At 46.3% G+C, this 22,552-nt stretch overlaps 1 protein-coding gene across 5 annotated transcripts in view; it reads left to right on the top strand.

The window, feature by feature from the left end:
- Positions 1 to 22,552, top strand: part of DLGAP3 (DLG associated protein 3) — a 178,976-nt gene that overhangs the window by 121,040 nt on the left and 35,384 nt on the right. For 4 of the 5 annotated variants that reach the window (XM_053398906.1, XM_053398904.1, XM_053398905.1 and 1 more), the window contains exons 3-4: positions 19,055 to 19,177; positions 19,993 to 21,083. In XM_053398906.1, the coding sequence (XP_053254881.1) occupies positions 20,058 to 21,083 (1,026 nt within the window). In that variant the 5' untranslated portion in view covers positions 19,055 to 19,177; positions 19,993 to 20,057. The remainder of the gene's footprint in view (positions 1 to 19,054; positions 19,178 to 19,992; positions 21,084 to 22,552) is intronic. The other variant, XM_053398903.1, reaches the window with a different exon arrangement.

Below are 22,552 nucleotides of genomic sequence, written 5' to 3'. Positions count from 1 at the left end.
ATTTTGATTCTATGGCTTCTCGATTGAGTGGCTGTATTTTATTGTTGCAAAACTCCTTAGGCGTATTTTTTTAATAAGTAAGAAAATCTACAACGTAGAATCATAGAACTGTAGAGCTGGAAAAGTTCCTGGGGGTCATCTAGTCCAACCCGCTGCTATGCAGGAATCTCAACTAAGGCTTCTATGACAGATAGCCATAGTAGATAGCTCGATGACAATTTCAACCCTGTGTGTGGTAGCAGCAAAAATGCACTTTCTTTTAACTGGCTAATTGGTCAATAAACTGATTAAACTGAACTATATATGCAAGCAATGAAAACATCTACCTTTCAATGATGCTGAAAGGTGTGAGAGATAGCTCAATTTTGTCTTGATCCCCAACCCAAGCTCCTTGCACTGCCCTGAGGAAAATACAGGGAGAAAGGAAATACAACAGGTAGACTCTCTCCCTGGACTTTTCCCATGTAAGGACTGAGCTCCCTCACTTCCTCAGACTCAGAGGACAAGCCCCCAGGGTAGAAATCAGTGCCAGCAGAATTAGACAAGCGCCCTTTAAGTCAGCACAGTCAGCCCCTCAAGGACGCAGGGCCAACTGCAGTAGAGGCCTTTTCAGCCAATATCAAGCCTTGACACCATCAGCTCTTGGCTGAGACAACTTCCTCCATATCCCAGTTAGCTGTGTCCACTGGGAGCTCATTAGGGCCTGCCCTTTCCTGATGACATCTGCTTTGATGAGGCTCTCTTTATTGCTTCCACTTCCTCTAGAAGCTGAGCCTCAAGCCTCAATAGATCAGGGAAACTTACAGCTACGATCTTTAGAGCCTCCATTAGAATTTCAGGATGTGGTAGTTTTTTGGGGAACATCCCAAAGTTCTGCCAAGGCTGGCCATTACTGGAGCCATGGGCGCAAAAGATCCCTGATTCAGCCCCCAGAAGGTCCAGTTAAAGGGCTTCAGGCAGCAGAACCGGTACTGATCTGGGTGTATACTGGAAAATATCTGAAGATCATGGAGCCTCTGAGCATGTGCAAAGTGATCTTCAGACATCATGTGCTTTGGGTCTAAGGAGGTGGCGTGGGTGGGTGTTTCAACCCTTCTTTTGCTCTGCAGATTAAGATCTTGCCCTAAAGCTGGCTGCATCTCTGGCTGGCTCCCAGCCCCTCCCTACATCCCAAGGTGGATGCATCCCCTCAGGTGCCTTCCAATTGCTAACACAGCGGGTGCTGTTAGGCAGAGCCTTCTAGCCATGGGGTGCCTGACAATGAGCAGAATGTTCCTCCTGCTAAGCACCATAAGGTCTACAGCACCCGTGGGAAATTAATGCTTGTTGGCAATTGGTGGAGGGCCCATCTATCAACCCACCCACCCCAAAGCCCCACACCAATTGGTTACAAGCTCCCCTACTCCCCCACCAAGTTGGATTTGGCACCACCCACCCATAATGCCCCAAATCCAAAGTGGGTGCTTAGCTTGGCAGCAGGGGGCTCTGGTTTCTCCCTGTATAAGCAAATATAAAAGCACAGGGTGGGGGGAGTTATTTGTAATGACAATTATCCTCGACCATGTTATCCTGGGCCCTCCATTATGTGGGCGTGAGGTTCCCAGTGGTGGTAATTATTCCTGCCTTCGACAGCACAATATTAAGACTTGATGATCTTGCTGTTGGTCTGTGCATTTAACAAGTTCCATTTGGCTGAGAAACTCCAGCTCCTCTTTCTTATAAATCCTCTTGCCTGGAACCATTAACTGACTTGACTCCCTGCTTTTTCCCTCCCTGCTCTGGATTCAGAATTACTTTTTTTTTCCTGGACTTCTCCAACAGCGTCCCACTTGGGGATCTGTTATACTAAGCTTTATTATCTTGAAATACGAGTAGCCTCAGGGCTCGGGTACATACCGAGATACAAACGGAAGGAATCGTCTCATATTGCATTGTATCTTCCTCGGAAGCAGCTGTTCCTGTTGTTGCTACTTGGCTAGGCAGAGCATGGAACCAATCCAGGCTAGCTATTGCTGCCTATATTTCCCTGGTGCCCAAGTAGCTATGCTGTGAGACGTGCCACAAAACAAGAAGTGCATTGTCAATTAGATTGTCTTCTTGGTTTTCAATGAACTAACATTTGAAGTGTCAGAGGCAAGGTTGTGAGTCACACAGAACTGTTCTTCAGGCTGACATGTTCAAAGGGAGAAATGAAGAAACAGCATCATTAAAATGATATTTTTATTTGTCTGATGCTTTTCAGGGCAAAGAGATTAGATCATTAGGGTGTGTCATTTTAGGGGGTGAAACTTAATTTTTTGCAAATTTCTTCTGAGAGGGTTCTTTAAAATATGTTTTGGAGTATGAGGGATTCAAATGTGCCATTATTTTTGTGACTGGGCAATGTATATGTTTGATTAAGCAGCAAATAAACTGCTCCCGGAAAACCAAATAATTTAAATTCTGCCTTCTGAAAGTGTCAGGTAATATAAAATATGTATAATATGTAAATAAAAATAACATTAATTTCTTTTTAATGATTTCTATGCAATTTTACACACATTTTATTTACCAGGCAAAACTAAATTATAGTAAGTTTACCATTTTTTGAATTCCCAAGCCATGTTACAACTTTTTAGCACCTCTCATTTTTGGAAATTGAAACTGAAAAATTCAACATGCCCTATTCTTGCTGAAAACTCATTTCTTCATGGCTCACTAGTATTATGGCTAATATTTCAGTTTAGTGCCTTGAATGTTCCTGTATGTGCTGTAAACTGCTTAGAGGTGTTTTGTTTTGGTTAATTAAGCAGTATATAAATCATGCCAAATGAAAATAAAGTTGTTTTAAAGTGCTGATTTAATGAATTTGCATTTTAGGTTATTGTGAACTACCCTGGAATGTTGCTTTTTTTAGTAGAAGGCAGCATAACAATGTTTTAAATAACAGAGAATAAAACAAAAACTAAAGCCCACACAATTGGGCTTACATACAGAAGGCTTTTCCTGCCTGTGATGGATTGAGCTTTCCAGGCTAGGTTTGGGAAACCTTCAACTCTCCAGTTGCTGCTGGACTACACTTTCCACCATCTATGACTATTGGACATGCTGGATGTGGTTGGGGGGTACTGTGCTCCCACAAGATCTGAAGAGCCAACGTTTCCATAGCCCTGGTCAGGATCAAACTGCAGCCTGTTCAAAGCCTCAGCCAACTCCAGGCAACTGGTGAAGCAACATCTAGTCGCCCTGCTTGTGTGTTAGCACCCAGCCTGCGCTCCACTTGGAGCTGTCTCAGGTCCTGTATCCAACACTTGCATCTTTCAGGTGTTCTGCTTGAGCCTGAGCAGTTGCTGATGCCTACTCTCCCAAATGAAACTTGGCTTCTGCTTGCACCTCACCCCAGCTATGTTCACTGCATGGACTAGGGACAAGAGTGCCATGATAATTGGGGAACATACCCTAGGAGTCTTTCAGGTTAAACTGGTAATCTTTGTTGGATGATGGCAAAATATACGTTCCTGGGAGAGAAACTTTCCAGGTGGCATGAACACTAGATAAGATCATAGTCTTACTTGTGAACTAGAAGAGCAGCGAGACCTGTTTTTATTTTCTTCCGTGTCTCCCCTCCACAACCATGTACTCCCCTCTTTTTCATACACTTTCCATCTTCTATTTCACACTGATTTTGCCCCCACTCCCAAGTTCCTAATCCTTTGAAAAGATGCATTTGTTCAAAGAGATCAGCATGTGGAAATTTGCATTGAAGATGTTGATTTTGATAACCTTGGCGCAGAATATAGAATATATATAATTCATACATACATGCATATATACACACAGAGAGAGAGAGACATATATTAAGTACACAAGAATGTTGCCTCTATAAATTCGTCCTTAATTTCTTATGAAGCTGATTTAGGTCAGCCTGCTTTAAAGGTTTCAAAGACAGATGAAGTTTCTTAAACAAGTTCGCTCAAGAGAAAGGAGACTGTGCTGTCCTGTGTCCAAGATGACCTCCAATTTTATCATTTTCTGGAGGGAATTCTCGACAGAAGGAATGGTAGGGACTGTTCAACCATCAGGACAGGTTTATTAATGTGTTTGGCATCCCTTGTCCTACCCCAGCGTCATAATCACCTGACAAGCCTACCTGCAGGGTAAGGGACACTCAGTCCTTTCATTTTAAAGGGGAGGAAATATATGCGGTGTCTCTAAACCCAGACTAAAACAGACACAAAATAAAGAATAGACCTTGAAACAGGACGGATGAGGTGGTGGTGGTGGGTTGTGATGGGGAAGGAGGAGGTTCCGCATCTTCATACACACACACATGTTTAATCAGGGCTTCTAAACCCTAATTGAACTTGCTGTTGGGTAAGGGGATGGGGAAGGAGGAGGTGCTATGTCTCCTCTCCTCCCCACCCCACCCCAAACATGTTTTAATTAAGGTTCGAACCCACTGGATGCTGCTTCACCAGCATGTTCCTTGAGGGGATGTGCTGGTGAAGCAGACCCCTTCAGAGAGCAGGGCTGAAGGTTCAATCCTGCCGGACACTGCTTCTGATCAGAGCTCCTGCATGGGCCCAATCCCAGCCAGGCTTCTATTCAGCATTGAATTTAAATCCAGTGCCAAAGGCAAGCCCTGCTTGCAATAGGAATGCAGTCCACTCCTGGTCCTTTAAAGCTGAATCACCTGGTACCATATGACCTGGCAAAAGTGTCCTGTGGAGGCTGGATCCAGTTCCCCAGCCCTGCACTGACTGGCAGCAGTTCTCCAGGGTTTCAGGCAGTGGCCTGCCCCAGTCCTACCTGAAGATGCCAGGGGTCAAACTTGCAATCTTCTGCATGCAGATTATATGTTCTGCTACTGAGCTACAGCCTTGCTTCTATTCCTACAGCCCTCTCTAGCTCATTGGTGGCCTCTTGCCTAAGAGGACACAAAACTTTGGAGCCTTTCTATGATGGATCTACCCAAGTCTAAGAGAGAAAATATCTTCCCTACTTTGGGAAGTCTTAACTCCAAGGTGCAGGCAGTTTCTTGTTTTTCACCCGGTTGTTAGAAATCCTGCTGGCAACACTAAGGAGGAAATGAATTTTTCATGTGGTTTTAAAATATTGATTGTTTTACTGGAGCACTAAATAAAAACAGAAAGGCTTCTGTGGGAATCTGACATTTGGGAATACTGTGGTTTCTTTTTTATATTCTCCCGGAACAGTGTAACAGGGCTGTGGCATATTAGAGGACTAGGCGCCACAACTAACACACCAGCCCCTCCCTGTGATCAGCATCTGGAGGGCCACAGTTTCCACACTCCTGGTTTTTATTTTGTTGGGTGATATCCAAGGGAACTCAATCCAAGGGAACTGTAAGAAGCTAAAGAAGGCCACTTAAAAGGTAAAGGGACCCCTGACTATTAGGTCCAGTCGTGACTGACTCTGGGGTTGCGGCGCTCATCTCGCTTTATTGGCCGAGGGAGCCAGCATACAGCTTCCAGGACATGTGGCCAGCATGACTAAGCTGCTTCTGGTGAACCAGAGCAGCGCACGGAAACACTGTTTGCCTTCCCACCTATTTATCTACTTGCACTTGGATGTGCTTTCGAACTGCTAGGTTGGCAGGAGCAGGGACCGAGCAACAGGAGCTCACCTCGTCGCTGGGATTCGAACCACCAACCTTCTGATCAGCAAGTCCTAGGCTCTGTGGTTTAACCCACAGTGCCACCCGCATCAAAAAAAGGCCACTTACACTCTCCATTAAAAAGAATCAAGGGGACTGTGGGATAAGGAGAGCACATGAAGTTTACACTAGGCTGAAAGCAATGATGCTTAAGAACATAAGAAGAACCTTGCTTCTGCCTCAGGCCAAAAGCCCATCTAGTCCACCATCTTGTTTTCACAGTGGCCCAAAGGGGAAGCCTACGGTGTAATGGTACTTCCTCTCTTGTGATTCCCATCAATAGTATTCAGAGGCATACTGCTTCCAAACGTGGAGCTAGAACATAGCTATCATAACTAATAGTTGCTGATAGCCATCACAACATCTAGTGGGAGTAAATTCCATAGTTTTAACTCTCAGCCCCAACCACTGGCTAGGCTGGCTGATGGTGTCCAACCATGTTTGGATGGTCAAAAGTTACCCATCCCTGCTGTAGACCTTCATGGTGTCCGAACTCTGCTGCTGCTGCCTCATGGCAGGGCCACCTCAGCTATTATGCTCCATCTCTACTTCTGGCCCCCAGCCTTCCTTCATCCTTAAATTTATTGCTTCCCATTGCTGCCTGAGCCCCCCAAAGTCAGCTCCCGATGTCAGCAAGTTCAGGCACTACCTAGGACCTCTATAAAGGGCCTGTTGCCCTAAGCGCACAGTTGCCGTTGCATGGCAGAGAGCACAGGAGGCAGTTGGTGGTGTAACTGAGTCCTTAGTTTGCAGAGAATTAGGGGAGGCTTTGCCCTGAAGGCTCCTTGAATCCCAGAGCTGGCACTCATGTGCTGAGCCGCCCAGATAGGCGTCTCCCTTGCACTTCAGGTCGTCAGGGAATGACAGCTCAGCGCCAACATCTTTATGAGAAAATTGCAAGGCTCCCTCACCCACACAATCCCCAGGCCCGACTTTGTTTATTACATCTAATTTGTCTGCACAAAAGCTGGCTCACTGCATAATGACAGGCTTGGTTGGCTGTTGTGACTTTCTGATTTTCTTTCTTTTCTTTTTTTCCGACCCCCCCTCCCTTAACTTTTTAATATATTTTTTGCTGTAGCAGTTGCAATATTTAAAGCTGTTCCACCAAGTTAGGGGGGGGTGCATGTGCGTACTGTTATTTATTTTATGCCAACTGATGGGTTTCCCCATTCTTCTTAGCTCCTGCTACCACTACTACTTTTAGTAGTAGTTAATTTAGACCACATTCACACCATGCATTTCAAGCAGTATGATATCACTTCAAACAGTCACAGCTTTCTCCAAAGTACTCTGGGAGCTGTAGTTTGTTAAGGGTGCTGAGAATTGTTAGGAGACACACTATTCCCCTCCCAGAGCTACAGTTCCCAGATGGGTTTAACAATCAATCCATCTTTGCAAAGAACTCTGGGAATTGGAGTTCTGGGAGAGGAATAGGGGGTCTCCTTACAACTCTCAGCACCCTTGACAAACTACACTTCCCAGGATTCTTTGGGGTAAACTGTGTATTCAAAGCAGTATCATGGTGGTTTAAATGTATGGTGTACATGCCACTTAATGCCATAACAAGGCTTCTAAGGCTTCTAAATAGTTTATTTAAAAAAAACAATTACACAAGCATTAAAATGTAAACATCCATAATTAAAATGCACAATAAAACAGTCCCATTAAAATGTAAACCTGGAGAGGTGAAGAGAAGCTTGCAAACTGGATGCTTATTTAAAGGGACTTCTTCTTCTTAAGGGTATTCCAAAGCCTTGGGCCATCTGACTAATGGTTCCATCCTGTAATACTGCTCCCTGCAGCTCTGTTATTTCAAGTGCATTGCAAACCCTGACATTGCCAGGGATCAGAGATGGCAAAGAAAAGCTACCAATTTTCAATCTGCGGGCGTCCAACACTGCAGCCTCCTGGCAAGAGGCAATTTATCCTTCATCTAGTCTGGGAGCTGGAGAGCTTGTTCCCGTGCAAGGAACCCTGAACCTCTCTGTGTCTCCTGTAAATGGGGCAGGGGCTTGTCATGCAGAGAAACAGCTCCTGAAATTCTTCTTGTTCAAAGGAGGACAGGAGCACAATAACTAAACTGCAGCCCAGGTGTATACATTCAACAGAGCAGCTGAAAAGTATTTTCTCCTAAGCATTCTACTCTAAAAATGCTCCACGTAGGGACAGATGAATCTGTTCATTTTGGTTTTCTCCATATATCATTTTTTCCCAAACTTAAATTCAGTTCTCTGCATTTCCTCAGCAATTATTTTTTCCCTTTTTAATCCTCATGGAAATTCATCAGCACTTCAGTGAGAATTTCTCCTAATAAACACATTTCTGTATGTAATTTTGATTAATAAAAACATTTTTGCAAGCAATTTCCCCAATATAATGCATTGTGGTATGTAATCTTGTGTGTTATTTTTCACTAATATATGCATTATCATGCACACCTTTCAAGTAGAGAACTGCATTGCAAAGTTTGAAGAAGTATGAATTTTGAAGGATAGCTGTGTTTCAGTTTGCATATTGTGAGACGTCCTAATTAGGTGGTTTCAAATTAAAATGCAAACAAAAGCAAATTTCTTCCCTCACCCCATTATTCTCCAGATAGCTGCTGAAGGTTTCCTATCTTTATTTGACATCATACAATATCAGTTTTCAATATTTGGCAAGATATAATGGCAGACAAATGAGGTGGAGTTTCTGCCTGTACTGATTAATATCTAGTGGCTCAATCACATGAGAAAGCAGTCACTTGAGAAGTCAGGGCACAATGAACTCAGGGAGGACTATAGCTCTGTGGCAGAGTGCATTCCTTACACCAGGGGTGGGGAACCTCTGACCCATAGGTCAAACATGGCTCATGAGGCCATTGAGGGGAAGCACATGCCCACATGTCCTATACCCGACATCATACATGCTGTCAGGTGTGGGGAAGATAAGGGTGGTAATCCATAGGAATGATCAGGAATGGACTCCAGATTGCTTTAAGTGGACTTCACCATGCTCCTTTGGACTGGAGCAAGACTTGCTCCCAACGGACCATCATCTTTTCACCTAGGAATACCCAACATGGTACCTTCCAGTTGTTGTTGGACTGCAAATCCCATCAACGCTGACCACTGGCTATGCTGGTTGCAGCTGATGGGAGTTGTTGCCCATCAATTTTTGGAGGGCACCACATTGGCTACCCCTGTCGCAGCCTATTTAAAAATATTTATATCCCGTCTTCCCCATAAAATGTCCAAGGTGGCTCACAAGGAGCAATAAAAAGACAATAAAGGACATCTAAGCAATAACAGCAAAAGATGACAAAAGACAGCTGGCAAAATAGCTTAAAACCAAGGATTCATGTGCCAGAGGGAGCTAAAATTAACAGCAGGCCAGGCCAAATGTCTGTCTAAAGAAAGGAAGGCCTTTATAGAGTGCCAAAGTGTAAGTGCAGCCACTGAAAAGGTCCTATGTCCCACCTTCAGATTGCATCAGTCAACAATCTTAATACATAGAGTCATAGGTGAGAATATGGCCAAAGCTCAGTAATAAAACACATGCTTTGCATGCAGAACATCCTGGGTTTGATACCATAGGGCAGGCATAGGCAAACTCGGCCCTCCAGATGTTTTGGGACTACAACTCCCATCATCCCTAGCTAACAGGACCAGTGGTCAGGGATGATGGGAATTGTAGTCCCAAAACATCTGGAGGGCCGAGTTTGCCTAAGCCTGCTATAGGAACAAAGAAAGCTGCTTTAGATTTAGTCAGACCATTTGTCTTTTTAGCTCAAAAAAAAACAAGTATCCAACCTTTCCTTGGTGATTGTCCTCATCCTCTGTCTTCTTCAATACTAACACGTCACAAACCAACTTGAAAGCCTCATGCTCAACCAAATACCATGCCATCACTTACCCTGGCACTCCAGCAGATAGCATCATCGCTGCTGCCCTGAAAACAGTATCAGTGCTGTGCTCCCATAGGGGAGCTCAGTATTGTCTACACTGACACGCAGCAACTCTCCATGGTTTCCAGCAGGGGACATTCCTTACCCAAAAACTCCAAGGATTGAACCTGGGACCTTCTGCATGCAATGCAGATGTTTTACTACTGAGCTACAGCTCATGCCTTTTAATGGGACTCAGTGGCGTAGCGTGGGTTGTCAGCACCCGGGGCAAGGCAAGTAATTTGTGCCCCCTAACCCGTGGATTTGCGCCCCCTAACCCGTGGATTTGCCCTAACCCCAGATGTTGCGCCCAGTGCGGCCGGCCCCCCCTGCACCCCCCACGCTACGCCACTGATGGGACTCCATAGGACTGCAGATTCTACAGAAGACTAATGGAGCCTCATGATTTGATTCAGGCCATTATCTGCTCAGATCAAATCAAATCAAGTGAATCCACTTTGAGATCTGAGTTCTGCAGGTTCCTTTTCCATCCCAATTACACTCCAACAACACCCTGAAGCACCATTTTAGCTACCCCCTAGGGTAGGTAGTGCTGATCTAGATGAACCAATGGTCTGACTTGGATGATATAAGGCAGCTTCCTAAGGCCATCCTTTAGACTTCAAAGGCCATGAGCATCACTCTGAATGGGCTCCAGAAATGACTCAGAAGCCAATGTGTGCTGGGCCCAGGGGTTAACCCGAGCAACGTGGTCCAGGTCCAGTCCCGAATCCAAGGATTCCATGAGGAGTCAGTCTGACAGGGCCAAGGCAGGACACAAAGGCAGGAAACCAGACTAGGCCAGGCACAGGGTCTCAGGCAGATTCTAGCAAACAGCAATGTTGCTCCCACAACCTGGGGCAGGGTCCGACAGCCTTTTATATTTGTCGGGGTAACGGCCAGTCCTGATCCCCAGTGACTCACCTCCCTGTCTCGCCCGAAGGCAAGCACTCCTCCTGCAAGTACTCAGGTCTCTCCTTCTCTCAGACCTTAGTCTCTGCAGCTCGGGTGATGTTGGTGGGTTACTAGACCCAGAGGCCGTCTCAGCCTCTCCTGACCCAACTGGTAGTGGAGCAGCTGTAAGTGATTGCCCAGCTGAAGGCAACAAGATAATCCCCGCATCTGGAGCCAGGGCAGGCTCAGGCCCCTGACTCGACCCAGCTGGTGCTTGTTGCAGGGGAACCTGTGCAGACTGGGGCTCTTCAGAATCAGGTCCCAGACCTGGTTCAGATGCCGCCTGAGGCAAAGGATCCAGTGTGGACTGAGACTCCTCTGGTTCTGAGTCCAAGCCCGAGTCCCAGGCCATCACACAATGCAAGAGAGGCTCATATTCTTGGCTCTGTTCAAGAATCTATAACCATTGGATTCTGGAGAGTTGAAGTTTCTAGGTAGCCTCACATGGAGTGTGTTGCAGTAATCCAGTCAGGTTGTAATGAAAGCATGGGTCACCATGGTCAGATCTGCCTTTTCCAGGACCAGACATGGCTTCCAGACACCATCATTCACTTCTAGCCATGGACATCAACTGGGCAAGGTTCAAAACTGCATCATTTCACACCTGAAATATGAGGCTAATGTTACTGCCCTACTTGCCAAGCATATGAGCAAGTCAGCTATACAGCAATGGCTCACCTCTCCAGAAGGTATGGGAGAATGTGCTGCTAACCAAGATGAAGTTCTACCAGGCTTGCGATTTGAGCATGCTGCTTTATGAAGGCGAGTCTTGGGCAATTCACAGCCATCAGCGGTGATGCCTCAATGCCTTCCACAAGCGCTGTGTCAGGAGGATTTTGGTTATCACAAGGCAGGACAGAGTTTCAAACAAAGGTGTGCTCTCCCAGGCCCACATTCCCAGCATGTTTGCACTCCTGTCTCAGCGACGTCTACTCTGGCTTGGTCATGTCCACAGAATAGGTGGCAGGATCTCCAAGGATGTGCTGTAGGGGGAGCTGTCTTCAGGTACCAGGCCCATTGGCAGACCAACTCTATGTTAGAAAGATGTCTGCAAATGAGATGTGGAGGTTGGCAACATCAACCCCGCTGTGTGGAATCTCTTGCAAATGACTGCAGTGCCTGGAGACAGACAGGCAGGTCATGTATCCACAGCAGTGACCAGAAGAGCAATACCACTAGGAGGAGAGCAGAGAGAAGAAACGGCATGGTGCATCTGCAGCAGCACAACCGGACACCTTCATCTGCCCCAGCTACAGCAAAGCATGTCTCTCCCATATCAGTCTCCACAGACACAGCAGGCGCTGCAACCTTCCAACACTGTGACCTTACCCTCAAAGGTACAGTCCTCCATTGCCTCCCAAGACAGACAGATGACAGCAATTAATTTTGCAGTGTTGTTGTAAGGAGTACAAAATAACATACCTGAAGTATTTTGACCATTCAGAAGCGCAATATGAATCAGGAGTGGGGAACCTTTCTCTGTCTGAGAGCTGCAATCCCTTATGGGCAACCTTCGGAAGGCCACATCCCAGGAGTGGGCAGGGCCAGAGGCAAAAGAGGGTGGGGCCATAAATGCACATTTTACTTTGTACAGTAGGGTAATTTCTACACAAGCTCACACCTCCCTCTTGATATGCCATCCAATAAAGCAAGAGGCATTCCAGGAGGGTGTGAAGCCAGGCCTTGGGAGTGAGAGGTGTGGGAAGGGGAAGGAGTCCGAGGGCCAGACTGAGAAGTCTGCAGGGCCACATTTGGCCCCCAGGCCTATGGCTCCCCCCCTAAGGAGTCTATTATGTAGGGAGAGGTTGCAGCCCTAGTATTGCCACTTGCCTTTCGATTCTTTTGCTAACACTGCCATCGCTTCTTCTGTAAGCCCAAGAAGGCATAATTCTGCCAATACCTTTTCCCTGGTACAATTTACCTTTACGGTTGCAATAGCAGTGCCAGGTAGCCTATGGCGGCCCTGCTTAATATGCTAACAAGATTGCTAATGATGCCTGTTAATTAGTCAAGCTACGCACAGAACAAAGTCATTTCCTCCTTGGAAGGAAGCTTTCTGAAGGGTCCTAATGAGGTTATAACAAATCCCTCGCATACTGCTTTGCACATAGACGACGTGGAAAATGCAACCCATGAGGTTGGCTCCAGCTTTTGGGTTGTCCTCTGGAAACATGGCTCAGAAGGGCCCCTCTGCTGATGGGGGGGGGGCAGACAGTAAAGGTTTTTCCTCTGGTAAAACATGGTCCCAATTTCATCCCAAAGTTTGCTTTTTGAGCAAACTAACTAATGAAAATTGAGATTGCTTGAATGACTATGGTAGCCATGAGTCAGGATTCACCTCCCTCGCTGGAAACCCTGGAAGTTAAATTTCTGAAGGGGGGGTTGAGTAAATGAGGTAGCCCATGTGGTGCCCTCCAAATGTCGCTGGACTCCAGCTCCCATCATCCTTTGAGCACTGGCCATGCTGGCTGGAGCAGATGGGCACTGTAGTCCAACAACCTCTGGAGGGCATCCCTTGGCAACCCCTGGTGCAGATGAATCCCTAGTGCACATCCATGCACTGGAACACTAAAGCGCATTGCAGCACGCAGCCTGCTGTTTCACACACCGCAGCTGCTGAGATATAATTTGAACTCCTGATGACATAGGATAGTACAGTTGCATTTATAGATCTTCAACCATGAGCCCAACTATTCTCTTTTGCTTTAGCATTAGTGCAGAGTGAATGAATACAACATGGAGCATTTGCAGCAGACCCGAAGCAGATGCTCCACCCAGAAAGGGCTGTGAAGAAATGTTAGTGGATGGATGTTCTATGCACAGCTGCAAGGAACTCTGGAGCACATTATTATTATTATTATTATTATTATTATTATTATTAATACCCCACCCATCTGGTTGGGTTTCCTCAGCCACTCTGGGTGACTCCCAACAGAAGACTAAAAACAGAATAAAACTTCAAACATTAAAAGCTTCTCTAAACAGCACTGCCTTCAGATGCCTTCTAAAAGTCAGACAGTTGTTTATTTCCTTGACATCTGATGGGAGGGTGTTCCACAGGGCGGGCGCCACTACCGAGAAGGCCCTCTGCCTAGTTCCCTGTAACCTCACTTCTCGCAGTGAGGGAACCGCCCAAAGGCCCTCAGAGCTGGAGCTCAGCGTTCGGGCTGAACGGTGGGGGTTTGCACAGCACAAAGGTTATTCTTGTTATGTTATGGATTCCATCACCGTTTGCTTTCTCCTTCTGAGAGGTCCAGTCAATTTTAGCAGCCAAGATACCTTCCATGGAAGTCTGCTTTGGGATATTAGAGGTGGTTAAACAAGCCCCCCCCCCCATAGAGGCTGGCCCCTCTCACTGCTCTTGGAACTCGTTTACCGGTAACCTCCTCTGGCTGACTTCCCAGACAGACCAGGGAGATTTTGATAGGCAACATTTTCCCAGCGTGGGTAAATGCACACACCCTCCTCCTGCTTCCCTAGCAGGGAAAGAAGAGTAGTCAGAAATCTATTTACATGATGTTTATTTCTGACTTTACAGCACTACAGAAATCATGTACGACCACTTCAAACTTCATCTAGCAAGTCAGACAAACTTCCTGTACATACGCAAACGGAAGGTCTCAAATTACACTCTTCACAGAGCTCTGAGAAGCCTGTGAACTTCCGGGAATCTTCTTTTCCACAGCTAGCCGCATCTTGTGATGTCAACAAGCTGGCTGTCTGCAGCTGCGATGTTCTCATATACTGACAGTGAGGCTGTTATCCCTCCAGGAAGTCCCAGACTCTGCTCATGGTCAGCAACATTAAGTTTCAAATAACATTGTTTGGCCACCTCATTTAATTATACAGTCTCAACGTTTGCCTACTTTCTTATTCTCCCCCACTCTACAGAACTATAGAGTTCTATCATGCAGTGTCTCTGCCCACCTTCTTTTCCCCCAGACCACAGAATACTGGAGGGCCTGGCTTTTGCCTCCCCTGCTGTAAGATATCTATCTTAAAGGACCATTGGTCATCCTGTCTTGAGATTATGGGAGCTGGAATCCAACAACCTCAGAAGGGCACCAGGGCGCTCCACCCCTGGTATAAACATTAATGGACCAGATTCCACTTCATTAGATGCATGAAACAATCCCAAATTATAGCTAAGGAATAGTGTCAAAGTTATCTTTTCCCTTCGCCCTCCCAGTCCCTTTTCCTTTTGTATCATGTCTTTGTAGATTATAAACCTGAGGGCAGAGACTGTCTTGTTGATATTGATTTGGGAGCCACACTAGGAACCTTCTCTGGCTGATGTGTGGAGTAAAATGTCTTTGAGTGAGTGAGTGAGTGAATGAATGAATGAATGAATGAATGAATGAATGGAGGGAGGGAGGGGAACCCAAGGATGTGTGTGTGTAGAGGAAGGTCAGAGGGAATAAAAAAGTACAGATAATTACACAAAAGCAAATAGCTACAACGGCAATTAGCAGGGCTGTCTTGGTGATAACAAAAAGTCCTGGCATTTGTTAATCTTTGAGGTATCACAAGACACTTTGTTGATTTTGTTACAAGAGACTAACAACACAAATCTAACCATGTCTATTGAGATATAAAGGTTAGGACTGAAGGCTAACATGGCACCACTCTGGAAATTCTAGCATTGGCAACCTATCTGACACACATCATGTGCTTTTAAAAAAAGCATTATCTTGATTTAAGATGCAGATTTGAATCTTCTGATTGTAATTTGGCAGTTCCCTGTTGCAGTCTCCATTTGAAATTCTTTTGTTCAATAGCCACCTTAAGATCAGTTGCATAATATCCTGGGGGCCTGAGATATTCCCTCACTGGCTTTTCCCTAATGCCATTTCCAGTGTCAGATTCGTGCCCATTTTATTTTATTTTTAATTGTTTTGCAGTAGAAATTAGCCAGTTTGGCCTATGCAGAATGCAAAGCAGCTACCCAAGTAGATGGGAGTTTATAGCTCATGCTGGAAGTTGAGCATGTAGATGAATCCCTGATGTTGTGGGTGTTTTGAGGTCCTTAATAGCGTTGCATGAGTAGACATAGGGACCAAGGCTACATTAGGGGAATAAGGGTCTTTCCTAACAATGCTCAGCACCCTTAACAAGCTACAGTTCCCAGGATTCTTTGAAGAAGGCTTCCAGGGATGGGTGCCAGTGGTGGCATGACTAGAGCCACAAGAGGGCAGAGTAAACTGATGCAACTCTTGGTACTGAAAGGTACTGAAGGCTACCTTTCAGCTAATGATGGAAGAGTCCGACAGCTCTGGTTTATCTCCGTTTCTCATTTTTCCTATCTCCACATCAGTTCTCCACATCAATTTGCAAATTCTTTTTCAGAAAAAGTTTTCCCAAAAGTTCATTAGCGTATAATGTGGATTTCTCCTGAATCTACACATTTTTGCAAAGCAACTTTCTCCAGTATAAAGCATCTTTGTACTCTGTTTTCATGAATTTATGCAATTTTATACACACTTTACCTAATATATACATGTTTGTGCACATTACTTGGCTGCATTATAAAATTAGGAGAAGCACAGTTTTCAAAAGGCAAATACGCTTCGATTTGCATATTGTTTCAGGAAGTGTGAATTAGGTAGATTCATCTTTAAAGGTGAACTGAGCTGAATTTCTCCCTACTTCTTTATTCCAGCTGCACCAAAGTCAGAGGCACCTAGCCATAATGACTCTGCTCTGCCTCCACAGTCAAAGGCAATAATGCTTCTGAATACCAGTTGGTGGAAGCCAAAGGCATCTGATTGGCTGTTGTGAGAACAGGATGCTGGACAAGATGGACCATTGGCCTCTTCCAGCAGGCTCTCCTTGCATTCTTAGGGTTCTACACACACTTTTCTCCATCCAAGCGAGCAAGAGTCATTGTCACAGTTCAGGGACACATCCCAGCCAGAGAAAAGCACTCAGGAAGGGCATGGAGCAGGGCAGATGAGGGGTGTGGCTTGCAGAGAATGCCATGGGCCAAAAAAAAGAGGCCTGGAGGCCGCATTCAGCCCCTGTGCCTGGGGGGGGGGGGACTCCTGCTCTAGAATTGTAGCCAATGAAGGGAATTATTTCACTCCTCCATTTGTATTCAGTGATTCAAACAACCTTAAAAAGGCAGCCATCCAGCAAAGCTCAGGTGGAAGCTGAAGAAAGATCTATTTTGTCGCCCAGAACTGTGGCTAAGTTCAGGGTCCCAATAAGACCCTGGCATGTGTGCATTACGCTTTGTATTTGCTCCCAGCGCCTTGCCAAGACACCTCAGGACAATGGTGACAGAGAAACATCCTCCCAGCTTGAAATGTCGCGGTCCCCTCTGCACATTTTTGAAGATGTGCAGCTTTTTTGTGGGTGGCCTGAGTGCTTTGCCTTTGCCTGACAAGTGCCCTGGCATCCCAGCTGAACTGACAAGGCAGCCGTCATGCAGGTTTGAGGATGCCTCTTGCCGCAGTTGCTTCCCCTCCCGCTTTTTAATGCTGCAGTTTTATATTTATGAATAATTGAAGTGTGATTTGTGGCTTGCAGGAGCCTGGCTGCACGGCGCCCCCATAAATCTGCTCCAAGAATGGAGTGACCTTGTGCCTTTTCTCTCTCCCCTCTGCTTTTCTTTTCCTTTGGCCTCCTCTTCCCCACCCCCACCCCTTACATTCATTCATCTATCCATCCATCCTTGCATTTTTTATGAATAGCTAAAAATGAATCCACACTTTAAAAAAAAAAGCAGGGGGAGTGATAACATGAAAAACTATCCACAGGGGCTTCTCAACTCCTGCCATAATGTTTTGTCCTGGAATGGGAAGGTACACAGATATCTCCTTCTCAAGTCTAGAGCAACCAGCTTTTGCATCCAAACTTACCAGCTTCCTCTTTAGGGTTGCCAACACTCAAGAGCCAGTACAGTATAGTGGTTAAAGTGTCAGACTAGGATGTGGGAGACCAGGGTTCAAATCCCCTCTTAGGCATGAAGCTCACCAGGTGACCTTGGGCCATTCACAGACCCTCAGCCTCGTCTACTTCACAGGGTTGTTGTGAGGATAAAATATGAGGGAAAGGAAGTGAGAGCCAAGGACTCCTTGGAAGAATGGTAGGATATAAGCTGGCAATTGAATCCTAGGCTGAATGAAACCATTGGTCCATCTAGTTCAGTGGTTTCTACACTAACGGTGGTTCTGTAGAATTTCAGACAAGGGTCTCTCCCAGACCTACCTTGCAGCATGGGTATCTCAAAAACAAGTCATGCCAGACTAATCTTATTTCCTTTTCTGATAGAGTTACAGGCTTGGTGGATCAGGGGAATGCCGTGGATGTAGCACATCTTGATTTACTGCTTTGCTGGTTTCAGGCTGTATTTTTGTTTTCATGATACTGTTTATTGTTTCAATGTTGTGCACTGCTTAGAGATTTTTAAAATATTAAGCAGCTTAGAATTTCTTTTAAATGATGAATAAACAAACCAGCTATATTCCAGCCATACTACACCTGACAGCACTATATCAGACTCTACCCCGAATACACCAGGTTCTACCCACAGCCTGCTAGATTCCACCCCCAGCCCATCAATGCTTCATCCTCATTCTCCCACATCCCACTCAGCCTTTGCCCTATACCAGCTGGCTCCACCCATCATCCACCGGATTCTACCCATGCAAACAGTTTGCCAGATGGAGCCTAGAACAATCCAAAGTGTATTTATCTATATGTACAGAAGATGAGGGAGAAATCTGATGCAGTTTGCATTTAAAGGTGAACCCACACCATCTGCATTTTCCAAAACAATATGAGGACTGAAACAGCCATCTTCAAAATTTGCAGTTCACTGTATTTGCAATGCAGTTCTCCAGCCAAGTAATGTGTACAAAAAAATGCACATAGTGGTGCAAAGTGAGCATTGAAATGCATATGTAAGCAAATATATATATATACACAATTGTGTATTGATTTATATATTGTGTATTTGGGGTAATTGCTTTGCAAAAATGTATATATTTGGCAAAATTGTAACTACGAATATAAGGAGAAATTCATCCCAAAATGCTGGTGAATTTTCATGAGAGCTTTTTAAAATTAAAACTGAGGTGGAAATGTGGAGAACTAAAGTTGGGAAACTGAGAGAAACTGAAAAGTGACAGATTTGCCCACCCCTAGGTTGGTGGTGCATTGCTTTGCTTTGCTTTGTTATGGTGGGTGAAGATTCAAAGGTACTTCTTCCCAACCTGCAGGAAAAGCTTCACCACTCAATTTTCCTGGTTGAAACTGAGAAACATGCGATCAGCAGGGATCTGTTCTTTCACAGCTCAGGTTTTTTTGCCCCTTTTCCTTCCCTGATTCTTTGAAGTCTGGTTCCAGTTGCAAGCTGCAGTCACTTTTGAGTCAAAGTTTTGACTAAGAGCTAAGGGGGTGGGGAGGTCTCTCCAGCAGTGCTGAGCTTGATTGAAGTTCCTGCAGGCTGGATTGGTATGGATCAAGGTCTCCAGTGGCTCCATGGCCTCTGCCTTCTCTCCATCTTGTTTCAGATGCTGATCATCCAAGGAGGAGACAGATTTGGAAACCTTTGCTCAGGCTCACCTGCTTTTGCTTTTTGGATGCCTGTTCCTAAAAAAGGAGACCCTGAATATGTGCCCCCACACTAGGGATAGGCAAGTAAATTTTGGTTCCTCTCTGTTTCTCACAATGTTTTAGTGCAAATTTATCTTAATCTACATATTTTTCTATGTAATTTTGCCTAATATACACAAATTTGCAAAGCAGTTTCTCCTAGTAATGCATATGTTGTTTTCACTAACACATGCATTTCCAGGCGCATGTCATCGAAGTATATACAGTTTTGTACATTACTTGGCTAAAGAACTGTATTCCAAAATCTGGGGAAATGGAAATCTTGTGTGTTGTTTCAGAAAATGTGAATCAGTTATGTTAGCCTTTAAATGCCAACATGGTGGCCTCCAGATGTTGTTGCACTCCAACAGCAGCCATGCTATAGTCATATAGTATATGGCTATCCTACCCTGAACATTCCTGAACTCATCTGATCTCTGAAGCTAAGCAGGGTCATGCCTGGTTAGTACTTGGATGGGAGACCACCTCCTTGTCTCAGTAGAGCATGAGACTCGTAATCTCAGGGTCATGGGTTTGAACTTCACATTGGACAAAAGATTCCTGTATTACAGGGGGTTGGACTAAATGACCCTCATGGTCCCTCTACAATTCTATTATTCTATTAGCATGTTCAGTGGCCAGGGACTACGGGAGGTGGAATACAAGAGCATATGGAGAGCATGTCGGCTAGCCCTGGTTTCCACCAGCAGGCAAAACCTTTCCAGGTTTCAGAAAGAGATTTTTTTTTCCCCAGCACCAGGGATTGAACCTGGCATCTTCTGCATGCAAGAAATGTGTTCTACTACTCCGCTTCTGCTCTCCCCTCACCTGTTTTTGCTGGTATTTCTCTTGGTAGGTTCGTCTGCTGCCACCCCACCAATGGCAAGATGAGTAGGCCACGCGGCGCACGGTTATGACACCATGAAGAGTTACCATGGGGAGCGCAGCCAGTCACGAGAACACCCCTGCCACTGCGTCCCGGAGGCCTGCGACCAGCCGATGGAATACATCCACCATAGCCAGGAGTCTCGCCAGCCATACCTCCTCAGCCCCAGCGAGCCTTGTTCCCTGGACCACTACTGCCCATCGCGGGGCTCTGCCGAGGCCCCGCTCAGCCTAACGGAGCCCCTCTCAGCCGCCAGCAGCAGCAGCACCTTCCCTAGGATGCACCACACGCCGCAGCAGTACGACTCCTGCGACGAGTGCATGGCGGCCGCCCACCCTTCCGGCAAGATCAACCGGCTGCCCCCCACCCTCCTCGACCAGTTTGAGAAGCAGCTGCCCCTGCACCACGACGGCTTCCACACCCTGCAGTACCAGCGGGCCAGCAGCACGGAGCAGCCACGGAGCGAGAGCCCCAGCCGCATCCGCCACCTCGTCCACTCGGTCCAGAAGCTCTTTGCCAAGTCTCACTCCCTGGAGGCCCCCTCCAAGCGCGAGTACAACGGCACCAAGATGGAAGGCCGGGGGGGCGAGGGAGGGTACCACCACCACCACCCTCACCACCACCACCGCCAGTCGCGCCACGGCAAGCGCAGCAAGAGCAAGGACCGCAAGCTGGATTCCTCCTCCTCCTCCTCCCGCCACCGGAACAAGATGATGGGCTGGTGGAGCTCCGACGACAACCTGGACAGCGACAGCAGCTACATGGTGTCCGGGAGGCAGCACGCCATCGACCAGGCCACCCAGTACTGCGTGGACACCCCTGAAAGTGCCTTCAGAGACTTGACCTTGAAGAGTCTGAAGAGCGGAGGTGGGGAGGGCAAGTGCTTGGCATGCGCGGGAATGTCCATGTCCCTCGATGGCCAGACGCTCAAGCGGAGCTCCTGGCATACCATGACCGTCAGCCAAGCGCGGGAGGCCTACCCCAGCTCGGGAGGAGGCCCAGAGAAAGCCTTGATGCTCCAGGAGGCCAAGGCCAAGGACCGATCCTATCATTATCTTCAGGTAAGGAGGTGGGTAGAGGCTACGCTGCTGTAGAGGAGGAGCAAGCTTTGTGTCTCCAGTTCCATTCCATAGAGCCCCTTAGATAGAGAGATATAGATGTCTATACTTTGATCAGGAATGGGGATGTTTTTGGATTACAGTCCCCAGCATCCTTGGCTGTGCTGGCTGGGGCTGATGAGATGGGCTGATCAGGCAGGTACAGCTGGGACGGCGCATCCCATGCGCTGCGAGATGTGCACTAGTTAAAAGGGGCTTGATTCCTTGATCCAAGCAGCATATGAGGAGCCCCCTTCCATGATTGCAAGTCAGTCCATCATAGATTTGATCATGGATTAAAAAGACAGGAAGCATGCAGGGAATAAGCCCCTTCCTACTGACCAGGCCTGCAAAAAGAAAGAAAGGGGGGGAGGAGAGCCTTGGGCTTTTCGGATTCCCTGCCATGCTGTTTCCAAGGGCAAATGCCGATCTATCCAATGAATGGCCAGCCTAGATCACTTTCAAAGGCTCTCCCCTGATGGTTTCTTCCCCAAGCTTAAGACTCCCCTCCTGCTGATTCCGAAAGCTCCCCCCCTCCCATTTGCCGTCTTGCTCTCTATTCCCTTTGCTCTCCTTTGCATTCCCATGATGCACTGCAGCTCCACCTTGATGTCAGTGATTAGAGAAATGTCAGGGCTATAATAGCCTCTGCCTGCAAAAGGAAGAAGAAGCACAAAGGTGGCTCTCTGTTTTAAAAGGCCCGAGGTTTCTGAGGAGCTGCTGGTTGCGTCAGCTTACCAAGGTGTCCAAAGACATCCGAGCACTGCGTTGCTCTTGCTAATAATGCCCAAACAAACAATTAAGATGAACCACCTTGCTCATCTCTCGGAGGGCGGTTTCTGCGCAGGCCTGAACAATGGGCTCCACACGCTAATGAGGAGGGCAACCTGGGACAAGGCAGCCAGAGAAAACGCATGGGGGCCTGAAGGACCTCTCCAGAATTAGTTGCTTATGGAAGCAGATGCATGAAACCTCTCCCCTTTGGCGCTTTTCTAAGTCTCCTAAGGGCCAAGCATGTAGGGTAAGGGGAACCAGATTACCCAACCAAGCATCTGGAGGGCTGGCCTAGGTTGAAGTGCAGGCCCACTAATATATTAGAAGAAAGGCAAGCTAAATTATTGTTGAAGTTATTGCTGCTGTTATTATTAATATTATATCCCACCCTTCCTCCAAAGGAAACTGGGATGGGAAACATGCCAGTGCTAAAACAAGACAACTAAAATGTCTCAAAACAGTTTAAAAACTACGTACCTCCTAACAAACAGATCCAACCCATCCTGTTTCTACCTTAATCAGCTAGTTATAAAAGTGAATCTACATGGAAATGTCTATTTAGATGCCTATTTTATCATGTATTAATATATTTTATCTAACTATTCACATTTCAAACATGTTTTATCTTAAAATATATTTCTCCACACATTTGAATAGTG

This window comes from Podarcis raffonei, chromosome 8 (genome assembly GCF_027172205.1).
Source record: "Podarcis raffonei isolate rPodRaf1 chromosome 8, rPodRaf1.pri, whole genome shotgun sequence".
Classification (NCBI taxonomy): Eukaryota; Metazoa; Chordata; class Lepidosauria; order Squamata; family Lacertidae; genus Podarcis; species Podarcis raffonei.
Note: the sequence above shows the minus strand (reverse complement) of the source record. Positions and strands in the feature narration are given on the sequence as shown.